At 41.3% G+C, this 12,981-nt stretch overlaps 2 protein-coding genes and 1 pseudogene across 3 annotated transcripts in view; 1 reads left to right on the forward strand and 2 right to left on the reverse strand.

Annotated features, from left to right (window-relative positions):
- LOC133570634 (uncharacterized) overlaps positions 1-12,981 on the reverse strand; it is a 67,349-nt gene that overhangs the window by 48,886 nt on the left and 5,482 nt on the right. The gene's annotated exons all lie outside the window — the stretch shown is intronic.
- On the reverse strand, positions 2,626-10,897 carry LOC140680133 (uncharacterized). Its single transcript, XM_072916502.1, has 3 exons — positions 10,516-10,897; positions 9,286-9,516; positions 2,626-3,299 (listed from the first exon to the last, which is right to left on the reverse strand). The coding sequence occupies exons 1-3, from the start codon at positions 10,616-10,618 to the stop codon at positions 2,971-2,973; spliced, it is 663 nt and encodes a 220-aa protein (XP_072772603.1). The 5' UTR covers positions 10,619-10,897; the 3' UTR covers positions 2,626-2,970.
- On the forward strand, positions 11,294-11,402 carry LOC133571248 (5S ribosomal RNA; annotated as a pseudogene).

Raw genomic sequence — 12,981 nt, forward strand, 5'->3', positions numbered from 1 at the left:
CCGACGTCCTCGAGGCGTGCTGGACATTGCAAAAGAAACCTGGGAGAACCAAACCTCGCCACACCGCAGTGTGATTGACCATATCGCCCAACTGCAAGCCCGTGCTCGCAAAATCTGGCCCATGGTAAGAGAACATATGGAAAAAGCCCAAAGAGAACAGGCAAGAACGTACAACCGAGGTACCACACTCCGAGAGTTCCAGGTGGGGGAAAAAGTGCTGGTATTAGTACCGTCCAGCGAATGCAAGTTTTTGGCCAGATGGCAGGGGCCATACGAGATAATTGAGAGAATGGGGCCCGTCAACTACAAGGTAAACCAGCCAGGCCGGCGGAAAGGTCACCAAGTTTACCATGTGAATATTTTGAAAAAATGGCACGCGGCCGAGCCGCTGCCATCTGCTGCTTTTTTAACTGCACCCTCTCCCCAGACCACTACTATAGGAGAGGACCTCTCCCCGTCACAAAAGCAGGATGTGAAGGAACTTCTGGGACGGAACCAGGACCGCCTCTCTGAACTGCCAGGAAGGACCAAGATGATCAACCATGACATTGAGACCAAACCAGGAAAGGTGATACGACAAAGACCCTACCGAATTCCCGAAGCCAGGCGGGCGGCTATAAAAGAGGAGGTAAAGAAAATGTTGGACCTGGGAGTAATAGAGGAATCCCATAGTCCATGGTCAAGCCCAATTGTCATTGTTCCTAAACCCGACGGGTCCCTAAGATTCTGTAATGACTTTCGTAAATTGAATGAGATATCACTGTGTGACGCTTATCCCATGCCCAGAGTAGACGAGCTGATAGAGCGGCTTGGCCCTGCTCGCTTCGTCAGCACCCTGGACCTGACCAAGGGCTACTGGCAGGTGCCATTGACGGAAAGGGCGAAACCTAAAACGGCCTTCTCCACACCAGAGGGGCTGTTCCAATATACCGTCTTGCCTTTCGGGATCCACGGGGCCCCGGCCACATTCCAGAGGATGATGGACAGAATTCTACGACCCCACCAAGAATATGCAGGCGCCTACTTGGACGACATTGTGATTCATAGCACCAGCTGGTCTCTCCATCTCTAGCATCTCGACGCGGTCCCAGGAGCCCTTAGACGTGCAGGACTGACTGTCAACGCTAAAAAGTGCCGAGTGGGTCTGACTGAGACGGATTATCTTGGTTATACTATAGGAAGAGGCTGCGTGAAACCCCAGGCCCGCAAAGTGGAGTGCATCAAGGAATGGCCCCGCCCCTTGACGAAAAAGCAAGTAAAATCCTTTATTGGCCTGGTATCCTATTATCAAAAGTTTATTAAAAATGTCTCCACGATTGCAACGCCACTGTATGAATTGACAAGGAACAAACTGCCCCAGCATGTCACCTGGACGGCTGAGGCCGAGACTGCCTTCCAGATGTTGAAGAAAGCCCTGTGTGAAGAACCGGTGTTGAAAGCCCCCGACTTCAGCCAGCCATTCATCCTCCACACTGACGCCTCAGGCACGGGCATTGGAGCCGTGCTCGCCCAGCTCGTGGACGGAGAAGAGCACCCAGTGACATTTATTAGTAGGAAGCTCCAGAGCCATGAGCGAAATTATGCCACAGTAGAAAAGGAGTGCTTGGCAGTCAAGTGGGCCATACACCACCTCCGCTACTACCTATGGGGTAGGACCTTCACCTTGGTGACAGACCATGCCCCCTTGAAGTGGATGTCCACAAATAAGGACCGAAACGATCGCGTCACACGCTGGTTCCTGGAACTCCAAAATTACCACTTCACCGTGGAATATCGGCCTGGGAAGGCGATCCCACATGCAGACGCCATGTCCCGCCTCTATGAAGAGGACAAAGAAGCTCCCGGACCGATCGACGAGCTTAGGGGGGGGATATGTGGAGTCTCGCTCAAGCACCGCCTGACAGGTAGGCACCTCACAGGGGAGGAGCCAGGGAATGGAGGCAGAGTGGAACACGGAAGACAACGCCCCAGCCTTGGCCGCATCATCGAGGGGCGGTACATTCCCCTGTACCTACTCAATCAGCCTGAATTGACACCAGCTGTGCGGCCAGGTGGGGCCCAGCTACAAACCATACTTAACTCTGCCTCATTCAGGTCTGGCTCTCCTCTGTGTCAAGGCAGGTGCATCAGGCGGTGAGTGAGACATCCACTATTTCCCCACTAAAGACATTACTGGTGAAATGTTTTACTTATATTGTGTTTCTCTTGTTTTATAGGCAATAACCTTTGACCTTTAGAGAAGTGTGCTGTGTGAAGGACTGAGAGCCCCAGATGGGAGATATTTATGTTTATTAATGGACACTTTAAGTTTGCTACTTCCACACCCCGCCCTTCCTAAAAAGACTTGTACAATAAATGCCCTTTTCGGCTTGCTACAAACCCAATCCTGTGTCTTGGTGAGAATCAGGTACCACAATATATATATATATATATATATATATATACGGTGGCAGAGGGGTTAGTGCATCTGCCTCACAATACGAAGGTCCTGAGTAGTCTTGGGTTCAATCCCGGGCTCGGGATCTTTCTGTGTGGAGTTTGCATGTCCTCCCCGTGACTGCGTGGGTTCCCTTCGGGTACTCCGGCTTCCTCCCACCTCCAAAGACATGCACCTGGGGATAAGTTGATTGGCAACACTAAATTGGCCCTAGTGTGTGGATGTGAGTGTGAATGTTGTCTGTCTATCTGCGTTGGCCCTGCGATGAGGTGGCGACTTGTCCAGGGTGTACCCCGCCTTCCGCCCGATTGTAGCTGAGATAGGCTCCAGCGCCCCCCGCGACCCCAAAAGGGAATAAGCGGTAGAAAATGGATGGATGGATATATATATATATCCACCATCATGTCTTTTATAAAGATTGTGAACGATAGAAAAATTCCCAAAAAGTGCAGTTCTCCTCTAAATTCCAATGATTAGATTTAAGACTTGAAGTGTATGAGCATGAAGTGATGAAGCCTACTTGGATGAGTCTTCTAAGACAAAGTGAACAGTTCAGTTGTGATGGATTGAATGCCCTGAGAATAAAATGATATGTGCTTACTTGGACTGTGATGAAGCTGTGAGGACTCAGGTGCTTTGTCTTCATGCTCTTCAGTCTTCACAGAGACAACGGTCAGTGGAAACTTGCTGACATCATCCTCCTCCTGCCCTACAACACACTCTCCCTCCTCTTCCTCTTTCATGTGTAGATCCTCCTCTTCCTCTTTCATGTGGGTGGGCTGTGGATCCTCCTCTTCCTCTTTAATGTAGGTGGGCAGTGGATCATCCTCTTCCTCTTTAATGTGGGGGGGCTGCTGGACGTCTGTTGGGTAAATAAGTAAATAAGATAAAGAGAGAATAGAAATAGTTTCGGACTGACACTGTTAACACAATGACATTATTTGTGTTCTTTCGTGTGTTGTGTTAAAAGAGTGTAGCAAAACAACCAATAAAAACACGGGAAATACTTCCTTTTGTCCCAGCCACTACAATTCATTCAAAAGTGAGTACAAAAACAGACTTGGAAATTTGATGAGGAGCAAGTTTTTTTATAAGTACAAGGCAGCATTGATTGAGGCATTCTTAACTTTACACTCACTGATATAAAGTGTGTAAATATTTTATTCTGTATACGGTCTATGACACCTAAACTTTATCTCTAAACTTAACCATAATTTGTGGTGTAGAATGATGTCTGGACCTCAAGATAGTTCCACATGTCTGGGAACGCCACCGACGAATAATCCTTGATTTTACTCAACAAATCTTTAGGGATTTATTCCGATTTTTTTCTCGTATCTGCTTTTCGCAGAAAGATCCAGGCCAGAGGTGTTTAAACTCATTTTAAATGGGGGGCCACATGGAGGAAGATCTACTCCAAGTTGGCCGGACTGGTAAAATGACGGCAAGATAACGTAAAAATAAAGATAACTGCAGATTGTTTTCTTTGTTTAAAAATAGAACAAACACATTCTGAAAATGTACAAATCATGTTTGGTTTTTTTTACATACAATAGTATTCTATCTTTAGTTGTCCTTTTTTACACTTTCAGAATCAATTATGTGATAATGTTCATCAGTCAACTCATTGGTGTTCATTTTCAATCTATCAAGATAAATAAATAATATCAAAATCAAATTACAGGATGTTATTGATGTAGTTTGCTCATTTTCCCCGACTGGTGCGCTAACATCATGTGTTTTAGCTGTGTTTTACATATGTAGCATCATCTACAAAGATACAAAGAATTGCTATTGCAACATCTAGAGACACATTTAGAACAGCAATTTCTTTCATTCAAAAATGTCAACTCATTTTTGTACTTAGCAAACTCATCCCGTCTCATTCACTCATTCACACACTAATGGCGAGATCTGCCATGCAAGGCGCTTACCACGACCCATCAGGAGCAAGGGTGAGGTGTCCTGCTCAAGGACACAACAGACGTGACTAGGTTGGTAGAAGGTGGGGATTGAACCAGGAACCCTCAGGCACGGCCACTCTACCAACCGCGCCACTAGCCTTCCACCATCGACCTACCTACTAGCCTTCCACCATTGACCTGCCTACTAGCCTTCCACCATCGACCTGCCTACTAGCCTTCCACCATCGACCTGCCTGCTAGCCTTCCACCATTGACCTGCCTGCTAGCCTTCCACCATCAACCTGCCTACCAGCCTTCCACCATCGGCCTGCCTGCTGGCTTTCCACCATCGACCTGCCTGCTAGCCTTCCACCATCGACCTGCCTGCTAGCCTTCCACCATCGACCTGCCTACTAGCCTTTCATCGGCCTGCTGTTTACCTCCAGCCATTGGCTTCTTCTACGGGGTTCCACCCATCGGCCTTGGTTGCTAGTCTTTAGCCCTGTCTGCTAACATCTTCAAAAGTGGTGAAACAAGTGGAACTTCTCCTCTCACTATGTCACAAATTATTATATTGTGTGTTATACTTTTGTGTGGTTTTACTGGTGTCCTAAATGGGTCTGGTCACCCCCACTCACGAGCTATGCTACTTCAAGATGCACAGTTTGACATATTTGATAATTTGACATTTCATCATAGTGGCAGCTACAAACTAACCTCGGCCTTATCTCAGTTGAAGATTTCTGTGACTTTGGACAAAACAAAATGGCTGCATACTATGGTAGAGTCCATTCATTCTTATTGTTTCCTTGTTTTGAGAGATCACGTCAACATTACTGCATCCTCCCCTATGGTGAGCACTTACCTTGACAGATTAAAGACCGACTCAAAAGATGGTAACTTTAAGCGCAAATGTTTAGTTATATTATTGTTATTGCTCTCAGGAAATGTTGAGACTAATCCAGGCCCTGATACACCTACACAATGTTTTACACCTGCGTATTTTAAAACAGGATCTGGTCTTGGGATTATTCATATCAATGTTCGGAGTTTACTCCCTAAACTGGATATGATAAAGATCTGGATAAACTCAACAAATGCTGATATTGTAGTCTTATCTGAAACTTGGCTTAAACAATCTGTGCTTGATAAAGATATTTACATTCATGGCTATAATGTATATCGTACTGACCGACAAAGAAAAGGTGGTAGAGTGGCCACATATATTAAGCAGAGGTTTGATGTTAAATTAGTGCTCTCTGAATCAGTAAGTAAAGAACTTGAACTGTTAGCACTTGAAATTGAATTAGCTAGAAATCACCACATTATGGTAGCGGGGTGTTATAGGCCTCCATCTGCCCCTAGTAATTCCGTATATTCTTCTGTGAAGCTTCGGTCTCAACTGAAATACAATGAAATAGTGATTTGAACTGGGACTCGCTCACATCTGTGTCGGACTTTTTGAAAGCAGTGTCAATCTCTAAATTTAACACAATTAATTAACTCAGCTACAAGACCTAATCCTAAATGCCCTCAAAAAGCTACACTCATTGACTTAATTCTAACAAATATACCCTTCAAATGTGTTGCATCTGGTGTTTTCCCTAATGATGTGAGTGATCATTGTGTGATTGCAGTAGTGCGAGACACAAGGATTCCTAAAAGCAAGCCTCGTCTTCTTGAAAAACATAATATGAAATTATTTGAGACGCAAGCTTTTTTACATGACTTGCATCTTTTTAATTGGGATACAATTGCTCTTTTTGATAATGTTGAACTGGCTTGGAAATATTTTCACGAAAACTTCTTAAATATAGTGAACAAACATGCCCCTTTTAGAAAATGTAGGGTTAAAGGACGTGACAATCAGTGGTTTACATCGGACCTGTCAGATGTATTGCATGAGCGTAATGCTGCTTGGGCCAGGGCACGCAAGTCAGGGTTAGGAACAGATTGGTTGAATTTTAGACAATTAAGAAATTAATTTACCTCTCTCCTTCGGAAAGTCAAATCAGAATTTTATTTCTCCACAACAACTGAAAACCTCAAACACCCAAAGAAGTTTTGGAAAATCATCAAATCTTTGTCCGCCTGCTGTAATTCAGTCAATCTCCCACCTAGTATACTTGTTGATGGTGTCAGAGTAAGTGACAGAAGAGAAATGGGTAGTCAATATAATAATCATTTTATTTCCTCTGGTTTTCTCCTTAATTCTGACAACTTTACTCAAGTTCTGCTAACTCCGGAAAGAACCGTTGAAAATACCCAGGTTATTAACGTTACGCCCTTTACCACAACAGAGGACATGAGGGCTCGAAAACAACTTAAACCTAGAAAGTCAGCTGGCTCAGATAAGTTGGAGCCGCTCTTCCTAAAGTTGGCAGCTGAAATTATAGCTGGACCACTGATTTACATTTTTAACCTGACTCTAATTTCAAATGAAATCCCCTTGGATTGGAAATCTGCCCTTGTAATCCGCCTATTAAAAGGAGGTGACCCTAGTAATCTAAATAATTACAGACCGATCTCTAATCTCTCTGTTCTGGCAAAAGTGCTTGAATCCCTTATCAGTGAACAGATAAAAGACTTTTTGGACACCAACTTTATTCTCTCACCATTTCAGTCAGGTTTTGGCAGAAATCTCAGTACTGTTACTGCTGCTATGAAGTTTATAAATGATGTAACTGAAGCTCTTGACAAGAGGCAGTGCTGTCTGTCCCTCTTTATTGACTTTTCAAAGGCATTTGATACTGTTGATCATGTCATTTAAATCAAACGTCTTTCAGCTATTGGTTTTTCTCAGCAAGCAGTTGGATGGTTTGCAAATGACCTCACAAGCAGAACTCAGGCTGTTCAGATAGAAAGTTCCTTCTCGTACGTACTGCAAGTGAAAAGGGGTGTCCCTCAAGGTTCTGTGTTGGGCCCATTATTAATTAATAATTAATAATCTTGGACAGAATATTCCGAACTCAACTTTCCATTCCTACGCTAATGATACTGTCATATACTGCACAGCACCCACTCCTGCTGAGGCCTTTAAATATCTACAACATGCATTTGACAAAGTACAAGAACAACTTTGCTATCTTCAACTGCTTTAAATGCAGAGAAAACAAAGTGTATGTTCTTTACCACGTCAAAAACTGTAAGATCAGCACTGTGTGAGAACATTTGAACAAGAAATGGGCAACAAATTGTGTTAGTATCTGCTTTTAAATATTTCGGATTTTTAATTGACCACTTGAGTTTTAAGGAGCACATTCAGTATGTTGTAAAAAAACTGAAACTTTTACTGGGATTTTATTATAGAAACAAGTCTTGCTTTTCTTTTACTGTGAAACAGAAATTGGTGGAAACAACCTTTTTACCTGTTATTGACTATGGAGATGTGTTGTACATGAATGCTACTGCTGGTTGTCTCCACAAGCTGGATAGTGTGTACCACGGGGCACTGAGATTCATCACCAACTTACTCACCATTGTGTGTTATACTCAATGGTTAACTTACTCACCATTTGGGGATTATACTCAATGGTTAACTTACTCACCATTGTGTGTTATACTCAAAGGTTAACTTACTCACCATTGTGTGTTATACTCAATAATTAACTGGACATCTTTATGTGCTCGACGCCTCAATCATTGGTACGTGTTCATCTACAAAACCATTCTGGGTATCACCCCATCTTAGCTGTCTTGTATTTTTACAAAGAAACAAGGAAGTCACAATCTTCGTTCAATGAATGTTCTGCAATTTGTCGTCCCCAAAGTAAGAACTGAACTGGGCAAGAAAGCATTTAGGTTTTCAGCAGTGAAGGCTTGGAATAACCTACAATCCAATATTAAACTTCAAACCCTTGTTACATTGAATGAGTTTAAAGCTTCTGTGAAAGGATTGCAGTCTACCTTGTCTATATGTACATGTGTTATGTGAAGTGAAGTGAATTATATTTATATAGCGCTTTTCTCTAGTGACTCAAAGCGCTTTACATAGTGAAACCCAATATCTAAGTTACATTTAAACCAGTGTGGGTGGCACTGGGAGCAGGTGGGTAAAGTGTCTTGCCCAAGGACACAACGGCAGTGACTAGGATGGCGGAAGCGGGGATCGAACCTGCAACCCTCAAGTTGCTGGCACGGCCGCTCTACCAACCGAGCTATACCGCCCCATGTCAGTAAGTTTTAATGTTGTATATTTAATGTTTTATGTGTTGTTTACTGTTTTAATGTAACCTTGCTGCTGCCCTCTTGGCCATGTCTCCCTTAGAAAAGAGACCTTTGATCTCAATGGGATTTTTACCTGGTTAAATAAAGAAAAAAAAAACAAGAAAAAAAAAACAGCTGTTTATTTGAAATCTTAAAGAAGTCAACTATGTGTGCAGTGCAAGGTGAAATGCAGTTATGTCATCTTCTTGTCAATAACACACACATCAAACTTCTGCGTGTTGTTGCTTCCTTATTTGTCATTATTCAAAGCTGATTTTAATGTGTAGCAGCGGCAGCTGAACTCAATGTGACAACGTGTCATAGTTACGTCAGTCAGCTGGAATTAAAAATACCAATAGTTGCGTCATTAGTCCAGAATCTTCACGGTCCTCATGGACGACATAATTAGAAACCAGTACTGAAAAAATGGTACTTGGTACACATCCCTAATCTTCACCACTAAACCTTTGAAATATGCTGACATGTGTGCTGCTAAAGGTAAATAAACAGTAGCCATATTGAATGTTTGCCTTCATTTGACCACGTGAGGTAAGGAGGACGGCCTCTAGGTCACATGGTTACACCCCAGCAATTACACTGTTGATGATTGATGAGCATTCATTTTTAAATGGTGGTGTTAAAAAGCAAGTATATCTCCATCTTTAGTCATAAATGTGGCCCCCGGATGAACATGTGTCACAAACATTGTATTAGATGATATGTGGATGTTGTGCTTACTTGGACTGTGATGAAGCTGTGAGGACTCAGGTGCTTTGTCTTCATGCTCTTCAGTCTTCACAGAGACAACAGTCAGTGGAAACTTGCTGACATCATCCTCCTCCTGCCCTACAACACACTCTCCCTCCTCTTCCTCTTTCATGTGTGAGGGCTGTGGATCCTCCGAAGTGAAACTGTCCCCCTGCAGATGAGGGAGACATTCTTCTTGGCGTCCAATCAGCTGATGGATGTCTACAGGACACAAACAAAACACATTTTAACTCCTACATGCTAAATATTAAATAATACATGAAATATAGGGCTGTGGCTATTGAAAATGTTATTAATCAAGTGTTCTACTGGAAATGTTTTCGATTAATCGAGTAACTGGATAAAACTTAATGTTGCCTGGTTAAAGACAAATTTAAGCGACTTTAAGACATTTCACTTAATAATGAACGGCCAATTGGTTTGAGATGGTATGAGATCAAGATGTCATCTTTAGATCAGGCTTTGTTTTTTCCACAATCACTGCCACATTAAAAAGTTAAAGTGCCAATGATTGTCACACACACACTAGGTGTGGCCAGATTGTTCTCTGCATTTGACCCATTAACCTTGATCACCCCCTGGGAGGTGAGGAGAGCAGTGAGCAGCAGCGGTGGCTGCGCCCGGGAATCATTTTTATGGTGATTTAACCCCCAATTCCAACCCTTGATGGGGGAAGTAATGGCTCCCATTTTAATAGTCTTTGGTATGACTCAGTCGGGGTTTGAACTCAAAATCTACTGATCTCAGGGCGGACACTCTAACCACTAGGCCACTGAGTAGGTGGATGTAGCAGGTGTTGTAGTAGGTTAATGGCTGCACCAATATGAAGGAAATAACAGGTCAGTATAGCTTTTACACACATAAATAACTTGTCAAACCTGCCAGCTAGCAGGCTAGGTTTACAGCGTCAGTTACCATGGTAACTGACTTTGTCTTACTTCTCTATATTTGGAGGTAAAACTTTCGAGGAGTTTGCACTTAACCTGCTCTCTGGAATATTCCCCCGGTGACTGTGTGAGTTTTGTGTAAACATGTTGATACACTTTGTTACAAACTGAGAGGAACATCAACCTCTCATAAATATTGTGTGTCTGAACATCCTCACATGACAATTCATCTTTCTATAGACAATCTATTGAAGAAAAGTGTTCATAATAAATATAAAGTTAGTAAAGATGTGAGAGTAAGAAGTAAACAAACCTGTTGTGTGTAACACAACTTGATGTTTTTCATGTTGTCGCTCCTTCTCCTCTTTTGTTGGACAAAGTTCCTCCTCGTACTCTGCTATGGTTCTTTCGCACATTTTCACACAATCACAACACTTTACACTCACACTTGATCTCTGCTTAGCGATGTGTTTTCATCTCTCTTTGTTAGCAGCTAACAAGCTAAGCTAACTAGCAAGCTAAGCTAGCTGGAGAAGTGCGCTCAGACTAATATACAAACAGTTATTATGACTCTATTTAATAGAGTGTAATAAAGGACATATATGTGTACATGGACGCACAGATTAAGAACACTGAACTGTGACGACTGCAATAACGTCTTCACCGTCAGACGCCATCTTGCTTTATCCTCGCCCTGTTTGCTTCGCGCGCAGTCTTGTCAGATCTCGCGAGAGAAACAAGTACAAACCAGCTCTTTTCCAGATCTCGCGAGAGAAAGAAGTAACAGCTCTTCCCCCCCACCCCCGGTACAACTATTTCAACATTCCGAAAATAAAAATAAACTTTTACATTTTCAAAACAAAGACATACAACTTATTTTGGTAAATAAACAGTAGCTTATATGACCCCTTTAAATCATAAGTTGCCTGATCAGAGCGAGACGAGTCGTGGCTCCTCAGCTTCATGCAGGACGGAGTGGTAGGAGGCGTGGGCGAGGTAAGGGACAAGCGGTAGAAAAATGGATGGATGGATGTCTCTCACCCCGTCTGTGAGAGTTTCATTTAAAAAGGTTGTTTTCGCCGCGTCTTTCGGCTTACGGCCATACTACCCTGAACATGTCCGATCTCGGAAGCTAAGCAGGGTCGGGCCTGGTTAGTACTTGGATGGGAGACCGCCTGGGAATACCAGGTGCTGTAAGCTTTTACACTCACGCCAGAGGGCGCTGTTTCTCATTTCTTGCAAAAGAAAACCAATTTCACTTTCAGTTTTACAAAAACACATGTCATTTTATAAGTTCACCAGTCACGGATAGTCCGTCAATATGTTCAACACCAGTTTGGCTGTTACTGCAATATAACAATATAACAATGTATCATAATTAATACACAATATGAGAATGTGTGCTGTATAAATGAATGAATTAATTACTTAATTTAATTATAACACAACATGAGCAAAATCATGACAGTAAATATGCAGAGATTACCTAAACTGATGTGTTGTGTTAATTTAGTAATGTTAAAGTGTAGTTGTTGTTGATTAATTTCATTTATAATGAATTGAACATGAATAGAAGACCACATGTGACAGATGTTGCTAATGTATTGTGTTAATTAAGCAATATAAAACATTTGACAATGATTTACGTCAATTGCTTTATTTCATCTTTAAAAGTTTAGAGCCAAAATGAAAAGGCATACAAGAGCCCAGGTATTTAAAAAGTATTAGTTTGCATTTCTCTTGAAGGATGAGTAAAGGCAGATAGAACAAGTTCAAATCATGTTTTTCAGACTGCTCGCCTGAAAAATGTGTCTGTACCTGGACCTGAAAAATACTCCTGACATAAAAATACTCATAAAAAAGAAAAAAAGAAAGTGTAATAAAAGAGCAAACAGGTGAAATGTAATAAGAAAAAGTTGCAATGTTGACTCTTATAACAGAAAGCTGTCAGGCAGGCTGTTTTTAGCTGCATAAAACAAAAACAAAAATAAACAAATATAAAAACTTATAATTGACAATCGTCGATTGCTTTATTTTATTTATAAAAGCTCAAAATAATGAATCAAAATCAAAATAATGTTATCGACCTATAGAAGGCTCCAATTACTACACATCAAATATTTCAGTTTAAACTATTTTTTTGGGGAAAAAATATTAATTTTTTTGTATACATATATATATATATATATATAATAGTTGCAGGCTTTCATTACGATACTTTGTCTTTTTTTGTTTTTGTTTTTTTTATTTATTCTATAAACCTTTATTTATAAACTGCAACATTTACAAACAATCAAGAAATAATAATAATCAAAACTACAAAGTACAAAAACAGTACAAATCAGCGCCAGGGGGTAAACTCCATAAAGTAACTAAAATAGAAAGCAAAAATAAATAAATAAATATATATATATATATATATATATATATATATATATATATATATAACAAAGTGCAAAGCCATAGGCTCACACAAGTTCAGTAAATAACTTAAATGTGGAACACAGCATCATCTTTTTGCTTGTTAGAGGTAGAGAGTGTTTTAAAGTCGAGTTCTAATTCTTTTTTAAAGGCACAAAAAACTGGTCGGGTATTGAGAAACTTGCTTTTATGAATATAAAACTTAGCCAATAGTATCATGACGTTGCAAAGGTCAAATTAATTTTCAAATTGTATTCATACAGTGTAAATCCAAATAGCACATCTTTAAAACAAAGCACACATTTGTCATGAATATTGTCCAGGATGAAGCCACAGATGGCTGCCATAGTGATGGAGT

The sequence above is a fragment of the Nerophis lumbriciformis genome, linkage group LG28 (genome assembly GCF_033978685.3).
Source record: "Nerophis lumbriciformis linkage group LG28, RoL_Nlum_v2.1, whole genome shotgun sequence".
Classification (NCBI taxonomy): Eukaryota; Metazoa; Chordata; class Actinopteri; order Syngnathiformes; family Syngnathidae; genus Nerophis; species Nerophis lumbriciformis.

Coding starts and splice junctions, on each gene's coding strand:
- LOC140680133 (XM_072916502.1), bottom strand. CDS start 10,618: ATGTGCGAAAGAACCATAGCAGAGTACGAGGAGGAACTTTGTCCAACA. Junction 9,517..10,515: donor AGTTGTGTTACACACAACAG/GTTTGTTTACTT, acceptor TGTGTCCTGTAG/ACATCCATCAGCTGATTGGA. Junction 3,300..9,285: donor ACAGCTTCATCACAGTCCAA/GTAAGCACAACA, acceptor TTTACCCAACAG/ACGTCCAGCAGCCCCCCCAC.